This window comes from Lates calcarifer, linkage group LG7_1 (genome assembly GCF_001640805.2).
Source record: "Lates calcarifer isolate ASB-BC8 linkage group LG7_1, TLL_Latcal_v3, whole genome shotgun sequence".
Classification (NCBI taxonomy): domain Eukaryota; kingdom Metazoa; phylum Chordata; class Actinopteri; family Centropomidae; genus Lates; species Lates calcarifer.
Window position 1 is genome coordinate 13,259,625 of NC_066839.1, and position 19,443 is coordinate 13,279,067.

At 41.6% G+C, this 19,443-nt stretch overlaps 2 protein-coding genes across 2 annotated transcripts; both read left to right on the forward strand.

The window, feature by feature from the left end:
• The first annotated feature begins 1,539 nt into the window (after positions 1-1,539).
• iyd (iodotyrosine deiodinase) lies at positions 1,540-4,144 on the forward strand. Its single transcript, XM_018696078.2, is given in 6 exon segments — positions 1,540-1,806; positions 3,011-3,147; positions 3,149-3,209; positions 3,314-3,473; positions 3,635-3,791; positions 3,921-4,144. Coding segments are annotated over 6 exon segments (885 nt in total). The 5' UTR covers positions 1,540-1,619; the 3' UTR covers positions 4,104-4,144.
• An 807-nt stretch (positions 4,145-4,951) lies between these two features.
• On the forward strand, positions 4,952-18,978 carry sec63 (SEC63 homolog, protein translocation regulator). Its single transcript, XM_018696075.2, is given in 21 exon segments — positions 4,952-5,226; positions 6,187-6,286; positions 7,723-7,837; positions 8,058-8,141; positions 8,143-8,171; positions 8,310-8,371; positions 8,744-8,802; positions 9,004-9,054; positions 9,526-9,634; positions 9,805-9,899; positions 10,053-10,185; positions 10,885-10,977; positions 11,408-11,553; positions 11,645-11,792; positions 12,294-12,376; positions 12,580-12,648; positions 12,843-12,998; positions 13,099-13,275; positions 13,470-13,670; positions 15,125-15,229; positions 16,276-18,978. Coding segments are annotated over 21 exon segments (2,277 nt in total). The 5' UTR covers positions 4,952-5,102; the 3' UTR covers positions 16,414-18,978.
• The last annotated feature ends 465 nt before the right edge of the window (positions 18,979-19,443 follow it).

A 19,443-nucleotide genomic window follows, 5' to 3' on the forward strand; every position in this document is an offset into this window, starting at 1 on the left:
AAAAATGACCCAGACAGACGCCATCAGCAGCTTCTATAGCTCATTAGAGAAAATTAAAAGATTCAAGAAGTGTGATATGCCGTAAAATTATTTATTAAAGTGGTATTTTTTGCAGTGTGCCAGCCAAATTCCCTCAATGGTGTTCGCCTGTGCACCAACGCGCACCGGAGAACGAGCAGATGCTGGAGATCCTCGGCCGAAGGTCTTTCCCAGTTCTAGACGAGTCCCTCTGCCATCTTGTGTCGTTATTTATTTACTGAACTACATGTTTTGGGTAGTTGTGTCTTCCTGTGTGATGTGCAGAAAAAGCGCAAAGTCCGAGGTTGGATAAACACACCTGAGAGTGGATCACCAACATGTTTTTAAATGCTGAGTATGGTTTCCAATCAGGCGTTGAAAGAGTCAGATGCGCCACCTGCTGGTCATATGGAGAATCACTAAAATAAAATACTTGGTCATTTGGATATAGAACATTCTCACCGAAACATTATACTGTGCAATAAATAATACAATTTAGTATTGGATCACCTGACATTTCTCCTAAAGTGATGTAAAATAATCCAAAATGTTTAATAATGATGTACTGCTGGTGTCCTAATACCTTGCACACCTGGTCCTGAACGAGTAACGCCTGAAATAGAAATAGAAATAGAAATAGATAGATAGATAGATAGATAGATAGATAGAAGAAGACAGAAGATAGATAGATAGATAATAGATAGATAGATAGATAGATAGAAGATAGATAAATAGATAGATAGATAGATAGATAGATGACTTTATTCATCTCCGAAGGGAAATTCTGTTGTCACAGTAGTCCATATGTGAATTCAACAAAAATACAACAGTATAAGACAGAACAAGAATAATACAATAGTATAAAATAGAATATAACAGTATATAGTGCAAATGGCCAGACAGATATATACACCATAAATAATATGCTATGAATATGTAATTAGAAAGTGCAAATGGGATACAAATATTGTATGATATATTATATATATGATATATAATATCAATACAGTACATTTATCATATCAATACAATAAATAATGAATATTAATGAAAGATAACAGAAATCAGGTATGAAAAAATACAGAGAAGATAATGGAAATTGCCAAACTGTTGGAAAATATAGGTACAACAAAAGTCCAAAAGAGACATTCACATGAACTTAATGTGAACCTTTAGACTTTGGCCATGTAACAACACACTGAGGGCTCAACATAAGTGGAATATTAACTTTCTAACACACACTTATAGAGGTTCTTTATGTTGCTCATGCTGATTTCCTGATGACCACCCTGTGATATAATGTGCTGATGGTTTACACCAGTCATGTCATTTACCACCTTATCCAGCATCAGGGCTTCTCTGTGAGTCCAACACAACAATACATAGCCAAGTTCAGACATAAAAGAGCGACAGCCAGTCATGGTGGATCTATGCCTGTGTTTTTTTTCCCACAGAGCTGCAGACAGATGGGACGTTTGTTACAAAGGCAGGTCTGACTCAGCGTGTATAGGCCCACCCCAGATAACGGTAGTAGTGTTTCATAACACCAGGTCAGTCAGCTACACAGACGATCAAGTGCCCGTATCCTCTCCTGTGCACTCATGGCTCTGCTCTCCGTCCTCACGCCTGTCCTGGCAGCGGTCCTGTGCCTGGTGATAGGTTACATGCTGGTGAAGTCACGGGAGACAGAGACCACCTCGACCCCTCCGGTTACAACTAAAGCGGACTTGAGACCGTGGGTGGACCAGGACTTACAGGACGATACAGAAGTCACAGCGAGAGAGGACGGTAGGAGCTGAGCAGAAACTTTTTTTTTAGCTTTGTCTTTCATAGCCACGGGCCAGGCACATACTAAACAAACGTAACCGCAACAATCTCAAAAAACAGATATGAAACAATATAAAAAGCCTTTGCCAACAAGCAAATGTGTGTTTCTCACTTTTAATTCTCAATTCAGTCGTAGAATCACGATTTAAAACGTTTGTAACTAGAATAGCAAAAATCACTTCCGGTGTGTTTACGCGCCAAGGAGAAGTGCACGCGCTGTATGGGTAAGCGCACGAAAACTATTGATTCCTAGCATTCCTAACTGTTTTGGGCGTGATCATTCACAGTTGCATGGGTTAATCGATAATGATAAATGACATGCAGCCGATAAGGACGTGATAAAGAGAGTGACACCAGTACTTTATTTCGTTTTTCCTCGTCTTTTACCGTAAACATTTTCTTCATACGTTTGTAGTGGTCTCAAGAGAGTTGAGATATTTTTAAATGGTCTATATCACACAGGATTCCTGCATCACGAGGCACAGTGATGTCTTTACCTTTGTATGAGTCAATTCTATTGTTCTGGTGAAGATCATGTTTGAGTTTAATCAAATGAATCAAAAATATTTCTGGTACTGTAGGCAAAATATAATATTTTTGACTCTGAGAGTTGTTGATTAGTTAATTGACAGAAAATGAAGCCATCCACATTTATAATCAATTTGTCATTTCAGTTAAGTAAAAATAGCAAACAATCTCTGGTTCTGCCTTTTCAAATGTGACAGTAAGTTGAATATCAAAGAGTTTTAGACTATTATTCATACAAAACAAGCATTGAAGATATTGCGGTCAGAGGGCACAGAAATTCATAAACTGAAAGTTTAACCAATCAATCAAAAAAAATAATGTGCAGATAAATCATCATTAGTTGTAGCCCTACATCCTTGCAGTCTACCAAGGTAACAGTGTAGATAATTAATGTACACAAACACATCAAATGGGTCACACAGCTTAACAGCTACAACAAACAGAAATGTGCCTGGAAACCTGGTTATATCTATGCACAGTGGATTTCAGTGTTTTGCTTTGTTTTGTTTCTGATGTTACAAATTCATCACTACATTATTTTTTCCATTTATAAAAGACGACTTAACACCTAACAATTTTGAATTTTCATGTCTTAAGCTTCTCACTGGTCCTGCTTTTCTGTCTGTCATCATTTTAGAGGATGGTGATTGGGTGGACAGCAACGAGGAGGAGGACATTCCACATGTGCCCTACTCCCCACCGCGTTACCCCAAGGAGACAATGCTGGAGAGATCCAAGGATTTCTACACTCTGATGAACCAGCGGAGGTCTGTTCCGATTCATCAGCCCGGAGCCGGTCCCACGAGAAGTCATCGATGATGTAATCCGCACTGCAGGCATGTGCAATTCAGACTACTGTTAATCTGCTAGAAAGTGAGTTAAATGAAGCCATGTAATATTTTCTGAGATGTTCGTTTGAACTCTTTTTTCCTCTGGGCAGGCACAGCCCCTAGTGGAGCACACACAGAGCCCTGGACATTCGTTGTGGTGTCAGATGCAGAGACGAAGCACCAGATCAGACTGATAGTGGAGGAGGAGGAGGAGGTGAACTACCGTCAGAGGATGGGGGACAAGTGGGTCCATGATTTGGCCAAATTAAGGTGAGCACTGATGCTTAACTATAACTGTCGCCAACTTTTCATCCCTAAATTTTGGCTGTGTATACACAATGACTATTTATCATTAAGAACCAATGTAAAGTTTAACTAATTTCTGATTTCACACATCTCTCTTCTTTTTCACAACTTCTTTTCTCCTGCAGGACGAACTGGGTTAAGGAGTACTTGGACGTTGCTCCATACCTGGTCCTCATCTTCAAACAGACCTACGGGATTCTACCAAATGGCAAGAAAAAGACCCACTACTACAATGAAATCAGTGTCTCCATATCCTGTGGAATCCTTTTGGCTGCATTACAGGTAAAAAAAACTAGATCACACATAAAAATAAAATAGCCCAATCCATCCCCATGTTGTTGGCATTCAAGATACGCAACATGTCTGCTAAAGCGACCGAATGTCTTCTGATTCTGTACTTTTGCTTTTCAGAATGTGGGTCTTGTTACTGTCACATCAACTCCCCTCAACTGTGGCCCCCAGCTCAGGCTGCTCCTCAAACGGCCAGCCAATGAGAAGCTGCTGATGCTACTCCCTGTGGGTTACCCTGCTTCTGATGCCACTGTGCCTGACTTGAAACGCAAGCCTCTGAATGAAATCATGGTGCACGTATGACAGAGTAAACCTGCAGAGAAAATAAAATGTAAAAAGTGAAATACTTTTTTCTTCATTATCGTCTTTTACAATACTTACACTTCATGTGACTTAAAAATGTTTAGATTTTGCTTAGAGTCTTCCTACTATAAAATAGAAGGAACGGAGAGCTAAATGTTCAAGTGCTTAACTCATCAGCTAGACAGTCAAAAGTGGACAACAATGTCTTCATAGACTTCAAAATAAACCCCTGAGTATATGCAGTTACTTTTATTTTGAATTCAAAATAACTCCATCTCTTATGAACAGTTAAGCAAAATAAACAGCCAATCCTGACGTTCTTCTCCATGTTGAACTACATATTAAATGCAAACACCAAACATTTAATACGGGTACGTACTTTTTCTAGTTTTATAGTATATAATAACAGATTTTCCGTCCATTTTACTTGTAAAGATCTCAGCACACCATAAAGTTTTATGGACGCAGGTGTACAAGCCTTGTACATAATTACATGGGGTGTAATCTCACTGACAGTGCTAGATAAAACCCACTGGGAAAACAGAGAAACTGGTACCAAAAAACTGAAATTAGAGGATCTCCAATGCTGCTGCCAATGATAAAATACTGTGTACTTTCAGCTGTTTGCTTTGGCATTGCTTGTGTAAGGTGTTTTTGTGAACCACCTGAATTTATATTGATACACAAGGTAATGTGTATGGCAGATGTCTTTAAAACTGTGAAACAAGGTTTTCCTAAGTGCAACAGTTTTAGAATTTAACCTCCGTCTATTCTCATAATCACCTCTAGGGGTCAGTAACGCTTGAGATAAGTACCGAATCACCAGCCGAAGAAGAAGAAAGGCCACATTACGCAGGCGTACACCACGTACACCGATGAACAGAGCTGTCTTGGCTGAATGCTAGCTGGCTAGCTAACGGTCTGTCAAGTCGCACACATTGGGCTAGAAGGGGGAAGCGCAGCGGTGGAGAAGAAGGGCGACCCAAGTGCCGCTACGAAATGGCCGGGCAACAGTTCCAGTACGATGACAGCGGCAATACCTTTTTCTATTTCCTAACGTCCTTCGTCGGACTTATTGTGATCCCAGCCACATATTACCTCTGGCCCCGGGATCAGAATGCTGGTAAGGCCCGATGTCTGGCTCTGTGCTAACCGAGCTAACTAACTAACTAAACCTCAGCCAGTGCAACGTGAAGTGTTCTCACAGCATCTTGACTCGTACAAGCTCAGCGCCTGGCAGTCTGTTAGTCTGGCTAGCTTGCTATTAGATGCAGGGGCTGTACAACCTAACAAAACAATGCTGTAACTTAATGTTAGCCAGTCCACGTCTCATGTACTGTTCATATCTTAGTACAAGTCCGCCAGTGTTAACACAGTTGCCTATCCTGCTTTACTAAGTACCAGCCCACTGGCTGTCTTACTGTCTTAACTCCACATACCTAGCCAGTATTGCCTGCTCCTGTGGGTAAACACGAAGCTAAGTGCTGGCTAGTTCAGCTAAAGCTTCAACACCAAAAGTCAGCGTCACTCTCGCAGGTTTCTCAAGCTTGTCTCTGTGCCTTTATTGACCTTAGCCTGATATATCCTTATCTTTCTACAGCTATCTGTTTGTCAACAACGCAACATATTTGACGTGGCTTATGCAACATATGTTAACAAGCTTTACTCAGCTGGTCTGCTGGGAATGGCTAAATGTCAGGTCACCAAAAGTGCTTGGCTTAAGGTGTTGCTAACAGTTATGGTATTGATATCGCGCTATGTGACTGAATACGGCATGAAAGTGAGGTTATCCGAGCTCAAACCGTAGTATTAACTAAGTTCTTTCTCGTCCAGGTTGCATTACAGTAAAGTAATATACATTTCTGAATTTCACTGAATGAAGTAACAAAATGCCTTTCCCTGCTTGGCTACACATCCATAATAATGAGATTTTCTCAGCTGATATATCACATTCCCCTAATTTAAAGTTAAATCAAAGCATTAGCAATCCCACCCAAATGACCGCAGCATTGTCAGTATTGATTGTGACTTGTTTGACAGTACTAATGTGTCAGTAAGCTTTTTATGTCCATCCTTTTCCCAGAACAACTGCGTCTGAAGAGCCTGAGGAGGGTACATGGCAGGTGTTTGTGGTACCGGCTCAGGCTGATGAAGTCACAGCAGAGCATCGTCCCAACACTAAAGTGAGTCTAATTATTTGGATGTGGATTTGTAGTTCTTTTAGGCTTCCCTTTCCCAGATATCCTGCATACCATCTGGTCACTTCATTAAAGTTACCCTGAGTTGAATTAGCTCCTGAACTGCTTACTGTTCATAGTTATTGTGGAACTGTGTTAATGCATTACAGCTAATCCAAGTGCAGCTTCAGATGGATTACTTCCATGCAAATGTCTTGCTAGCAAGTATAATAACAGGTTCGCTTCTCTCTCCTTTGTTGCTAAATGTCACATCAGCTCTGTTGTTTGGGTGTGACTTGCCTGAGCTGTTTGCATTGAGAAAGCTCAGTCATCCTTCCATCATTGGAGCTATTCCTGATAGCTCGGTTCTTCACTCAGTATTTGCCTCCAGCTGGAGGGAGACATAGTCACCGTGGTGTGAAGATGAGACACGGGCCACGTTGTCCATAGCTTTCGTATACACTATGCATGTTTGGAAGTGCTTGTTTAGGGTAATTTTTGGCAGAAGGTTGGCTTATGCTGCTTTCACATGTAAACCTCCCAGTGACACGTGCTGCCGGTGTAAACACCATGTTGAGCTGTTTAGCATTTCTCTTAACATGACCCTGTTTTCTAAGTGCTGTTTATTCGTGTTGCGTGTGTGGGTTAAGGGAAAGATGGGTGTTGGAGTGCTGTTCACCGTCTCACTCTGCCTATCTTCTCTCACTCATTTGCCTCTTTCACAGTGAGCGTGTCTGAGTATCTCCTCTTTGTTCTGCCTCTGCCCTCTCATCTCTTTAGCTTCGTACTACTGCTCTGTCACCAGAACTACACCCTGTTGTTCTCTGTTGTTGTTTCTCTCAAAATTCATAAATTCTTATATTTGCTTCGTTGCATTTGTGACTGAAGCTAGTGGAAGCATCTGGTGTGTTCATTCAGAGGCACGAATCAAAATGATTTCCTTTAACCTTTCCCTCGAAATCTTACTATCTGTTTCCTCTTTGCAACTGTATCATTATGATGGTGTTTATTGTGGGAATCCATCATGTATTTTTCTGGTTGAGCTACTCAGACAACTCTGAGGCTAGAGAGTGGTTGTCATGGCAACAGATGCTGCAGAGCAGGCCATAGGGTTTTGCCATTGTCATGGAAACAAGTTCAACTTTAATGCATAAATACTGAACAACAATAATGTCAGACGTGCCCTGCCTCTTCTGCTTGTATGTCATAGATTAAGATTAGCTTTTTATTGATTAGTGTTTGTAATTACAATCAAATTACAACTTTGCATGTTTGAACATTGCAGGATTGGTTCTGCGGAATATCTTAAAAGTTCTAATAATTGTAAGCCACAGTGAGAAAGTCTCCTGAAAATGAGACAGGCCTGATGTTGTCTGCCAGAAAACACAGACGTTTGTGTGTAACATCTTTTTCCCCTCTTCCTGTGTTTGTGCCATTTTCAGGAAAGCAGCCTTGTTATTTGGGTGGGCTGTGTTCCTGCTGCTAGCCTACAAGGTGTCCAAGCTGGACAGAGAGTACCAGGAGTACAATCCTTATGAAGTCCTCAACTTGGACCCGGTAAACACACACAAAACACAAAATCAGCTCTATTCTACAGAACAGCTGAAGAAAGCGGATTTATTTTTATCTTTTCCGTTCAAGATATTAGATCCATATCTTGAACAAGGAAAAAAAAGATCCCTCTGGACTTTGGTGACTACAAAAACAGTTGGACTCGACTGTATCTGTTACGTATGGGGTGATGTTGGAGTTGCTATAATTATATTTCTGTCTCCAGGGTGCATCTCTGTCAGAAATCAAGAAGCAATACCGTGTACTGTCACTCAAGTTCCACCCTGATAAAGGTGGAGATGAGGCCACCATTCATGAGAATTGCCAAAGCTTATGCTGCGTAAGTATCATTGATGCTTTTATAATCCAGACAGCAAAACTGCACCTGCAATCAATAATGGAAGCAAGCACCTCCTGCAGCCCAGCATTTAGGTTCAGTTGATTAATTTACTTTTGTCTACTTGTTTTCCCCCTACAGTCTGACCAATGAACAGTCACGACAGAACTGGGAAATGTACGGCAACCCAGATGGTCCAGGAGGTAAGTTAACATCCTCTCAATCCCGCAGTAGGCTCTTGCTTTTCTGTGTGTCAACACACCTTCTGTGCTTGATGGTGGTGAGTCAGCCTCTTGTAGCCATGAATGTGTTAAACAGTGGAAGATGAATTGAAACACGGCAGCCCATTCATTCCTGTGAGAGCTGACACCCGGCGCCTGATGGAAGAAGTGTCTCCCACTTTCGCACTCGCTTTTACCGTGGGTGTTCATAATGCGTGTTTACTGGGAACCAAAAATAATGCCTTTATACAGTGAGACACTGAGCCTGGTGCTGTTGCAGGGAACTTTTACTGCAGTATGTAAACAGGGGATTTTGACATTTTGGTTCATTGCCTCTTATGTCTCCCTTTCTAGCTACCAGCTTTGGTATTGCCCTGCCTGCCTGGATCGTTGACCAGAAGAACTCAATGCTGGTATGTATTCATTGATTATGTCAGTGTAGTTTTAACTGATAAACTTGCCTTGAATTGCCTCTGTTTTTTATGTGAATAGCAGAGAGTCAGTGCGATCAATAACCAAAAGACCCTAATGTTATCAAGAATCACTACGCACAGAGATGCAGGTGTCATTTTTAAACATGATTTGATGTGATGGTTTTTCTTTTTCCTTTGCAGGTGCTGTTGGTGTATGGACTAGCCTTTATGGTCATCCTTCCGGTTGTTGTGGTAAGTGCTCAACGTGATTTAAAGGTGCTGTATGTAAGTTTTTGCTACAAAATCACTAAAATCACTATCGCTACTTCACCGGCATTAGCATTAACAGTTCAGCATCAGACTTAAATCCTTTACTTACCAAGAGCTGTCTCCAGTGGTGGAAAGCAACGCCAGTGTTAGCTCTTGTTTTGCTTCTGTTTCTATCACTTCTTTTAGCATGCTAACCACATAGCCCTGTCCCATCAAGTCTCCTAATACCACTTTGCAATAGTGAGTCACTGTAGTGTCCTCAGTCCAACATCTTGTAAATGCAATGATGGCTGAAGCTCTCGGCAAGCAACCAGTTTAGCAATAGCCAAACCTTACACATAGCACCTTTTAACCAGCTTCTCTATCAATAGAATATATCCAATAGTTCCCTTTTCTTCTTATACACTGGAGGCTTCATTTTTATTTCTTCTATCCTGCGTTTTTTTACCTCAGGGCACATGGTGGTACCGCTCCATCCGCTACAGTGGGGACCAGATCCTCATCAACACTACCCAACTCTTCATGCATTTCATGTACAAAACACCAAACATGAACATGAAGCGTGAGTTTCCCCTTCACACTGTATGGTCATGTATAATGTACAAGAGTTTTAACTTTGATATTCCCCCAAATAAGCTTGGTGGAAAGCTTGACATCCACTCCACACATGACATGTTTATGGATCTTTGGGTTCTTGTCTTTTTCTTATATTTGGCCAAATCTGACCTCCAGGGTTAGCCATGGTGTTGACAGCAGCATTTGAGTTTGACCCTCGCAGCAATAAAGAAGCCACCATAAGACCAACAGACAACATTGAAGTGCCACAGGTAATAGCAAACATCAACACAATGTGCACTGACTTGTCTGTCTGGTCTGAATCTGTGCTCTTGCACTGCCCAGAATTCAAAGGTAAATACTATAAGAAGGGCAGATTAACCTCAAGCATGCACCATAAACAACGTGTCCTGTCTCTCTTGCAGTTGATCCGTGAATTAGGAAATATCAATGTGAAGAAGAAGGAGCCTCCATTCTGTTATCCTTACAGTTTGAAGGCCAGGGTCTTGGTGCTTGCTCACCTGGCACGCATGGATGTCTCAGAGGAGTTAGAGGAAGGTAGGACACTGAAAATTTGAAATATTTTCCATTTGTACTTGTCTAAAAACTCTAAACAACTAATTGATTTGTCACTTGCTGACAGATATTACATTTTCTGTGAAACTAGTGTAAGTGATGTTTAAAAGGAAAACTTTACCCAAAATCGGCCTTTAGAAAATGGGCCTTTAGATTTCCTAAAATAGGAAATAAAACAGCTTCACAGGCTTTTTGTAAAGACATAAAGTCACAGCCTTTCATCGTGAATACACAACCCTGCCCTGCTTGTATGTTTACACTCCCCCGCAGAGGTAAAGTGCATACTCAACTATCACAAGCTGTGTGGAGTAGTTTTGTTTGACACACTGGAGAAGGCTGACTGAGAGCTGCACTAGTTAATGCACTGTGTGGGATGTGAGCAAATGACCTTTACCAGTATTTTGACTTAACAGAGGAGTGAGTAAATAATGGGAAAACCCTGTCATTCAAATTTTAATTCACACCCTCATGAATTCATTGTTACTTTAATTATACTGGGAAAATGCTTTCAAATCTTATACAATACAACAAGCAGGACTTTTGGCTGATATTTGGATGATACTCCAAAATTAGTCCATAATAGTGCTGACTTTGTAAAGATTACAATTTTATTAAGAAACATTATACAAGTCAGAAAGATGTTATTAAGCACATGGTATGCATGTATGTTTGTGTTTCCAGATCAGAGGTTTGTGGTGAGGAAGAGTCCAGCTCTCCTCCAGGAGATGATCAACGTGGGCTGTCAGCTTACAATGATGGCCAACAGCAGAGGAGGTACACATATATACTGTATACACAAACACACACACACACACGCATACATGATTTGAGAAACATTTTTATCAGACATTGTTTTTATACTATGTTGTGTTTTATGTCAAACTTACTGTGTGCAGGTTATTGGTGCCTACAAGATAGTGACCAGTTTGAACCCACATAAAAATTTTTCAATAAGTTGCCAGTGGTAAATAAACATAGTCTATATGTTAACTTATAGAAGCAAGGGAAGCTTTGCATTTATAAAATTGCAGTAAAATGTGGTAGTATGTGGTCCCTCACTTCAGGACATCTGTCACTGATTCTTGGATGGCAAAATGGGTATTTCAGTGGTTGGCCTTGGTTGTTTTAACAGTCAAAATTGTGCTGCCTTGATATATTTTTTTCATGAATTCTGATATGTGTACTCTGCCTCGCCTCTGTCCAGGTTTCCATGCTCCTCGACTGGTAACCATAGAGAATTGTATGAAACTGACCCAGATGATAGTGCAAGGTCTGCAGGAGTCAAAGTCTCCACTTCTGCAGCTGCCCCACTTTGAGGAGGAGCACCTCCGCTACTGCATCTCCAAGAAGGTACCATACCTGCTGCATGTCCGTACGTACGCACGTGCATCGTACTCGAGTGATTTAGAGGTTTACATACTATCCATCTTCTCCTCTTTAGTATAAAGTTCGGAGCCTTCAGGACCTGGTGAGTCTCAAGGACTCCGACAGGCGCAGCATGCTGCGGTTCTTGGGGGAGGAAAAGTACGATGAGGTCATGGCCGTGCTGGGCAGCTTCCCTCACATCACCATGGATACCAAACTGCAGGGTCAGTCCTGAAATACACACACACACACACAAACACACTTTGTTTGGTCACCCTTGGCTGAAAATATTTCCAGCAGTCAACAACATGAAATGAACAACAATGAAATTTAGCTGAAGAGATTTCACTGTTGTACGATTTTTGTTATTATACATGAAAATACACTGCCGCTACTGATGAGCTATGGAGTATAGTGAAGATAGCATCGACATGTAGAGAAAGGTATAAGACATGATGGGAATTTTACTAACTTTGAAGATAAAATCTTGTGGTCTTTAGAGCAATGACTGATCAAAGACTAGTGGAACTGTGATGGAGTTAAGGCATAAACTTGAGTTCAGGTTCTCTGAAAATGTACGGTTTTAATCCCTTGCATAGTGTCAAACAAACAAATCGATGCAGCTGTGAATGAGGCTTAGCTTTGAAAAATTGCTGATGCGTTACTTTTATAGATTTTGTAGACATTTCAAGTTCATTTTACTCTCTCTCTTTCTCTCTCTTCAGTCCTTGATGATGAAGACAGCAATAACATCACAGCAGGCTCCATTGTCACAGTAACTGTCACCTTAACCAGAAAACGGATGGCGGTAAGAAGTGATAGCATTAGCTGGAAACACTGACGTCATTTCATAATAGTGTGTCACTAGAAGGCAACCTTTTTTTGGATCAAACTGAAATATGTCACTGTCTCATGCATGTATTTCCTTGGATGGCCACTAGAGTGTGCTGTTGACTGTGTGTATGATTGAAAAGCATGAACTCACTGTATGTCTGCATAATGTGTGTGCAGGACATGTTTGAAAAAGAGCAGGAGACAACAGCATGTCCAGGAGAGGAAGCTGCCACTACAGAAGAAGCAGTAAGGAGGACACACACACACACACACACACACACACACACACACACACACACACACACAGAGAGCACATGTCAACGCAGACTCAGATTTAGCCATGATTAAAAGTTAAATGGTTCTAGAAATCCTGAAGTGTTCACCTAATCTTTTTGTGTGTTTGTTTGTGTGTGTGTGTGTGTGTGTGTGTGTGTGTAAAGCAAGCAGACTCGAGTAAAGCCAAAACCAAAGTGTGGCAGAACAAGAGTAAAGGAGCTAAGAAGACAGCAAAGTCCAAGAAGAAAAAATTAACCAAGAAGAAGGCCACTCCTGCGCCCGCCAAAACCAAGCAGGCCAATGGCAACGTGGCTGGAAATGTACGTGTTCAGCCACAGCTGAAATGGATTCCTTTTCACATAACTACAAAAACTATGCTGCCTATGTCATAAACTCTTGTTATCTATGTTGATGTTGCAGGAAGTCGCAGTAGCAACATCATCAACAGCAGTTAAGGAGGAAGAGGACGAGGCCTCGGACAAGGGCAGTGATTCAGACGAGGGCGAAGCCAACAAGGACTCTCCCAGCGAGAGAGATGAAGACAGCGACAAGCAAAGTGACACAGAGGTGGATGAGATGGGCGGTGACGATGAGGAGGTCAGTGAATGTTCTATGGGAGCCATATGTTGGTGTCAGACCTGAGTGATATAATGTTGCGAGGCCATGACTCTCACTCTCATGATATGCTGTGATAAAAAGAGGCACCATTTCTTACAGGTTCCATTCACTTCATTCCATTTTAAGTACGAAAACTCTATCTGCTTCCTAAACTATCGGCATCTCCCTGTCAGGAGTGGGAGGCGTTGCAGCAAAGCATCCAGCGGCGAGAGCGGGCCCTGCTCGAGACCAAGTCGAAGGTGACACACCCAGTCTACAGCCTCTACTTCCCAGAGGAGAAGCAGGAGTGGTGGTGGCTCTACATCGCCGACCGCAGAGATCAGACCCTCGTCTCCATGCCCTACCACGTCTGCACACTAAAAGACACAGAAGAGGTGAGTGTGTGTGTGTGTGTGTATATGTGTATTCACATGGGCAAACAGGTGCAAAAAACAGTAGCCAACAAATCCCATAAAATTGCATAAAACTAATAAAAATCTGTGTTAAATTTTCTGAGAGCTTTTGTTTTATCCAACCAATACAGTAAAACCAAAATATATTAAATCTATAATAATATGAAATTGACAAAAAGCAGAAAATCTTCACATTTGAGAAGCAGGAATCAAATGTTCCTCAACAAATCACTTAAACTATTAATTATCAAGATTATTGTCATTTAATTATTGTTTCTGCACTTATTCAACTTTAATTGTAATGTACAGTATTATAAAGCCAGTTCTGTGTCTTTGTGTCATATTAAAATACTTTGAGGGTATATTGCAGCTTATCCTATAATCCTTGTGGAGCAGAAAGGTCTTAATAAGTTGAGGTGTGTGTGTTCACGTCTCGTTTCCTTTGCACCCTCACACATCCTGTTGCTAGGCAACCTTTTGCACTTGTGTCGTTATTTCCTCAGAGGAGAATGCGTGTGTGTGTGTCTGTACACACATATATACGCGCAAGTGTTTATTTTGCACAATTTGCACCTCTGATCCTGCCGTTCTCCAGCGACAATAAGGCTTGATGGCAAGGTAAGAGCTTAACGAGGCCGGCATGAGTCCCCCCCACCCCCACCAAACCACTACTCTGGCGGACTGTAATAGCAAGAGGTGACCCACCCATGCGTAACAGTTCACCGTCTAGCAATCAATTATTCTGTCACTTCAACAATCCCTGCTGTTGTTTGCGTTGCGAGACGGCTTGTGCGCCGCATGTTTTGACAGACGCATTTCCGGGGAGGTTCAGAAGGGCTCGCTTCCATCAACAAGGCAGGGCAGTCAATTGCTCACTGCTCATTCTCCTCTCATCTCACATGCTGAATAATAATTGGCCTCATTGTGCTTATAATTAGATGTTTGCCATATGTAATTACGTGACATGGTAATCACAGCTTGAGGTAATGCTGGTCCAATATTTACAGTTGGACCCCTGTCATCATGTGGTGGGTCATTTGTTATTACCTACCGCACTGCATCCCTCTGCAGCGAGACGATGATGCGTCGTCAGAAACAGCTGACTCTCTTTTTCAGTGTGTAATATTCAGCAGTGTTAGAGTGTGTGTCCTTTGCCTTTTTTTTCTGGCGCATCTATTAGTGATGCAGTGTTTGATAAATAAAAGAGGACGAGCTGTGTTAAATGCTGATGACAGCCGCCTTGTTTCTTTATGTGGTGACAACGATCTCGCAAGCTTTAATGTAACACTGAACTTAATACATCAAGCAATCATAACCTTAGTCACACAGTTATCTGACTGCACCTTGAGTGCTTCTACAATTAGATTTAACAGCTGTGTGTGTGTGTGTGTGTGTGTGTGTGTGTGTTTTTTTTTTGTTTGTGTGTTGTTTCCTAGGTGGAGCTGAAGTTTCCAGCTCCCTCCAAAACGGGCAACTACCAATATTCTGTCATCCTCCGCTCTGATTCCTACATGGGACTGGACCAGATCAAACCACTCAAGGTGACAAGACAGCTGTTTGTGTGTGTGTGTGTGTGTGTGTGTGTTTTAATGGGGAATGTCCACCTCTGCTTAGAGTAGTGTGCTGAGCCATTTCTTCAGCCAGATCATTGTGAATTGTCCAGGATATGATGGCTTTTTTCCTGCCAGAACAGCTGAGACAATGGAGCCACCAGCCTCAGCCAATATGTTTCAGAAGCTCACTCAGCAGTGGTGTTAATTGATGCCAAGGTGTTGGGGAACAAGGGAGATCTGTTACAAACAAACCAAACCAAAGAATGAATTGTACAATTTTTTTATTCTACAACCTGATAGACATTTAGCTAGAGTGCATTTCAGGGGTGATGTTGCTGCCATTGCTCAGGAATTGATCAGTTGGGGTGGCCTAATGACCAAATGGTTAGGGTGCATACACCTTGAACAGCAGTTCTCTGGTTTGACTCCCAGCTGGTTGGACCATTCACTCCCCTATTCTTTACCTCATGTTTCCTGTCTGCCTCTCTGCCTCCTTACTGCCTATCATCAAATTAAGGCAAAAATGTTTTTAAAAAAAGAAGAAACCTTTTGAAAAAGAGTCAGTTTCAAAGTTAAAATGTTGGTATCTGTAATGCTATTATTAACATATCTGAGTTTTGTACACAAAAAGTCTTAAAATTTGGTTTTGAACATATCAAACATTGTGTTAGGATGATGTAGATTCTTAGGAATCAACTACTGTAGAACTGGAGATAGACTCTTCAAATAGCAACAGGTTTCTGTTTCAATAAGAGATTTAATCAGTGATATTTAGACAAGCTGAAATTTCGTGCTGGAGTATAATGCAGTGCATTTTTGAAAAGAAAATCTTTAAATTTTCCCTGGTAAAAGTTGACTTTTTCACACTGAAATGAAAGTCAGCAATAGCCAGTTCTAGGATTGTTAGTTAGGCATCATCATCCCCCACTGTGAGGGCATCTTTAGAAATCCAAAATATAAGTACAGCCTCTCTTGCCAAATGAACAACATTAGCTCCACGTCTTAAACTTTGTGTGTCCCTTGTGTTTTTCTAGTTGGAGGTCCACGAGGCCAAGGCCATGCTGGACAACCACCCGCAGTGGGACATCCCCGATACGGAGGAGGAGGACGAGGAGCAGGAGGACAGCGACGGCATCGAGGAGAGTGAAGACGATGACGAGGACAACGACTGAACCCAGATACACACACGCACGCACATACACACAACACACACACACGCTCAGCCTTCTCCCATGGACTGGCCACCCACCCACTCCTGACCCCACGACGGCACTCTGAGAGCAGCGAACGAGAAGCTGCTGCCCGCCACACACACACACACACACACACACGCAGACACACTGAATCATTGGGGACAATTTCTACACACACAGCCCTCCTCCTCCTCCTCCTCCTCCTCCTCCTCGTCCTCGTCCATTTTATCCTTACAATGACGTGGACTGTGACCCTGCCCCCTCCATTTTCCCCTTTTCTACAGAGACTTGTTCCTTCACTTTCCGCTGCTGGCGGAAAAGAATTCTGTGAATACTTAACCAGGCCCGTGTGTGTGTGTACGCGAGTGGGTGTGGGCGTGTGTGTGCGTATGCTGTGTGTTTGTAAACCTTGTATGTGTCTGTACAGGTATGAAAGATTGACACACTGTGGACTGGAGGACCTATTATTATCTGGGCTCTTTTCTCGAGGGGGAGAGGGGATGTCATAAACAGCTAATTCAGTTTTGCAAAATTAACAGAAACTCACAGCTTCCATACTGAAAATCACAACTTCGCTCTCGCTCCTAATTTAAGAAAAAAAAGAAAAAAAATCACTCAGCACCGACGTTTTCCTCACCAATGATACTTTCTATTGTACACTTAAAACTGCAGAAGTGTGAGCTTTAGCCCCACTCGTCGGGGGATCACATCCGAGTCGACCATTGGCACATTTGCTCCTTTTCAGCGCACAGGAGCACAGTAAAGTCTCATCAGGGTTTTTTTTGTTTGTTTGTTTGTTTTTTTCCGCTGTTACACCAGCCAGTCACTTGTATGTACTTGTACTTACTGTATGTTGAAGGGGATGTCTGCAGATAAATACTGATCTCCAGTCAGTTCTGTTAATGATGCCTGTTCTGCCCCTTGTGATCCACATCAAACAAAGTGTATTTCTTCTGAAAGAGACAGCTGTTGGTTGAAAGCAGGTGGCTCTTGAAATGAATTATGACCTCAAGTGTAATGGGGGAAAATGACAAAACTTGCAGTGTTAAGATTTCTTTTTTTTCTTCTTCATATACTACATAAAAGTTGTGAGTTTTCAGTCTTTTAAGGGGCTCAGATACTGATATATATAGATATATACATACTCGTGGCTTTTCAGAGAAGTGACTTCCTTTCTCTTCATCTTTTTCTTTTTTTTGTACAATTGTAGCACATTCCAGTGTATACTCATTGTCCAAAAAGGCCTTATGAATACAACTGAAATACCACAACATACAAGTCTTTGGGTGCTATGCACCAGTGGTTCTTGGGAGAGAAGAAAAAAAAACTTCTTTTTTTGTGTTTGTAAAAAATCAACAGTGTTTTTCCTTTGTTTCAGTTTAGAATTAGTCTCCTCATAGTAACCCTATAGCTCCCCCAGTTTTGGGATACATATCACTGATTTTGCCATAACAAAGCCTCTATTAAGTACAGTTTTGTCTGCTGGAAGAGGGTTAGCAAGTCAAGCGTGGAATGTGACTGGCTCTGTGTTAAAGGGACTGTAGTATGAGGTCCCTGACACACACACACACACACACACGCACAGCGATCATGATCTGGAAAGTGTCTCGAACAAAAACCAGTCAAAAGTAACTTGTGGTTGTAAGACTAAGCATATTCTGTCCAGCACCTTTTTGTCTTCAGTCATTGAAGCAGAGCAAGCTTAGTTTGGAAATTACTGCCATTCCAGATGGGAATTGCTTTTCACCAAATCTGGACTTTTTTTTTCTCTTTTTCTTTTGTTTGTATCCAAGAAATACACAGCAGTTCTGGCTAACTGAGAGAACTCCTTTCATTTAAATTTACTAGGGTTTTTGTTTATGTCTCAGTTAAGCTGTAGTTATTACAAATGTAACACATAGGTCTTTGTCTTGTGTTCTTCCATTTGAAATTTTGTTTTTACATTTGTTAGACTCATGAGTGGGGGGAAAAAGTAAATCAGAGCTTCCGCGTACGGCTCTGTGGGCTCTCGCTGTATGTTGACAACTTGGCAGTTCGGTTTTTAAAAGATATAAGAAAAATCTTTCACCAAGAATATCCACACAACAGTTCATCGTTTCTGTTAAGGCATATTCTAGTGTGTCATGTTAGTGTGGGAGAGATGAAGGTTTGAATATCCATCAGCGTGCTCTCCCACCACCACATACACACACTCACTCACACAAACAAACTGACAATGCGCGCACTATACCCTCCTGTAATTGTGTTCAAAGCAGGTGTATGCTAACAGGTAATATTGTACTCTGAGTATTTATCGCTCTGCAATAGAATGTAGCATCAGTGATTTACGCTGTGTGGAAAAAAAACTGCAGTGAGGTTAAATACGACACCATCTCTCCCATGACAGACCTCGTCCAGGCTATTGGCTGGCAGGCCGTCTCAGTTTGGACAAACTACCCAATGACTATCTATCTGCCACTTTTGTTTACAAAGGAACTGTCATTGTAAATGGAAAAATATATTATTTGTATTTAAAATCATTTCAAATAAAAACTTTTAAATGAGGTGATTTGTTTCTCCACCCACCATAAGAGGCTGTTTCCAGGCAGGCATCAAATATGAATGTCTGGCATGTGAGGATTCTGCCTTTGTCTCATGTTTCATATTGGTGATATTTACCTTGGAGGCCTGCCATAGTCACTGCAATAATACCAGTTTTTCCAGCTGTAGAGAGACATTGCATGTTGAGCATTTAAAATTGATTTGTGTTCACAGCTGATGTGCAGATATTGAATCCAACAAAGCCAGGGCTCCTCAGGTACCACCTTCAATGCATGTTTCTAATTTATGTTAACTGGTTAGACAACTGCCTTGTATTGGGGCTCTGTGTAAACATCTGGTTTTAAGATCTTAATTACTTTAATGCCCACCTGGTGCATTTTCCTGTGGAGGTCAGCAGGGTCTCAACGGCAGCGGCTGCCACACCAGTTTCCTCCTCATCTGAACCACAGTATCTGTCTCAGCAGGTGT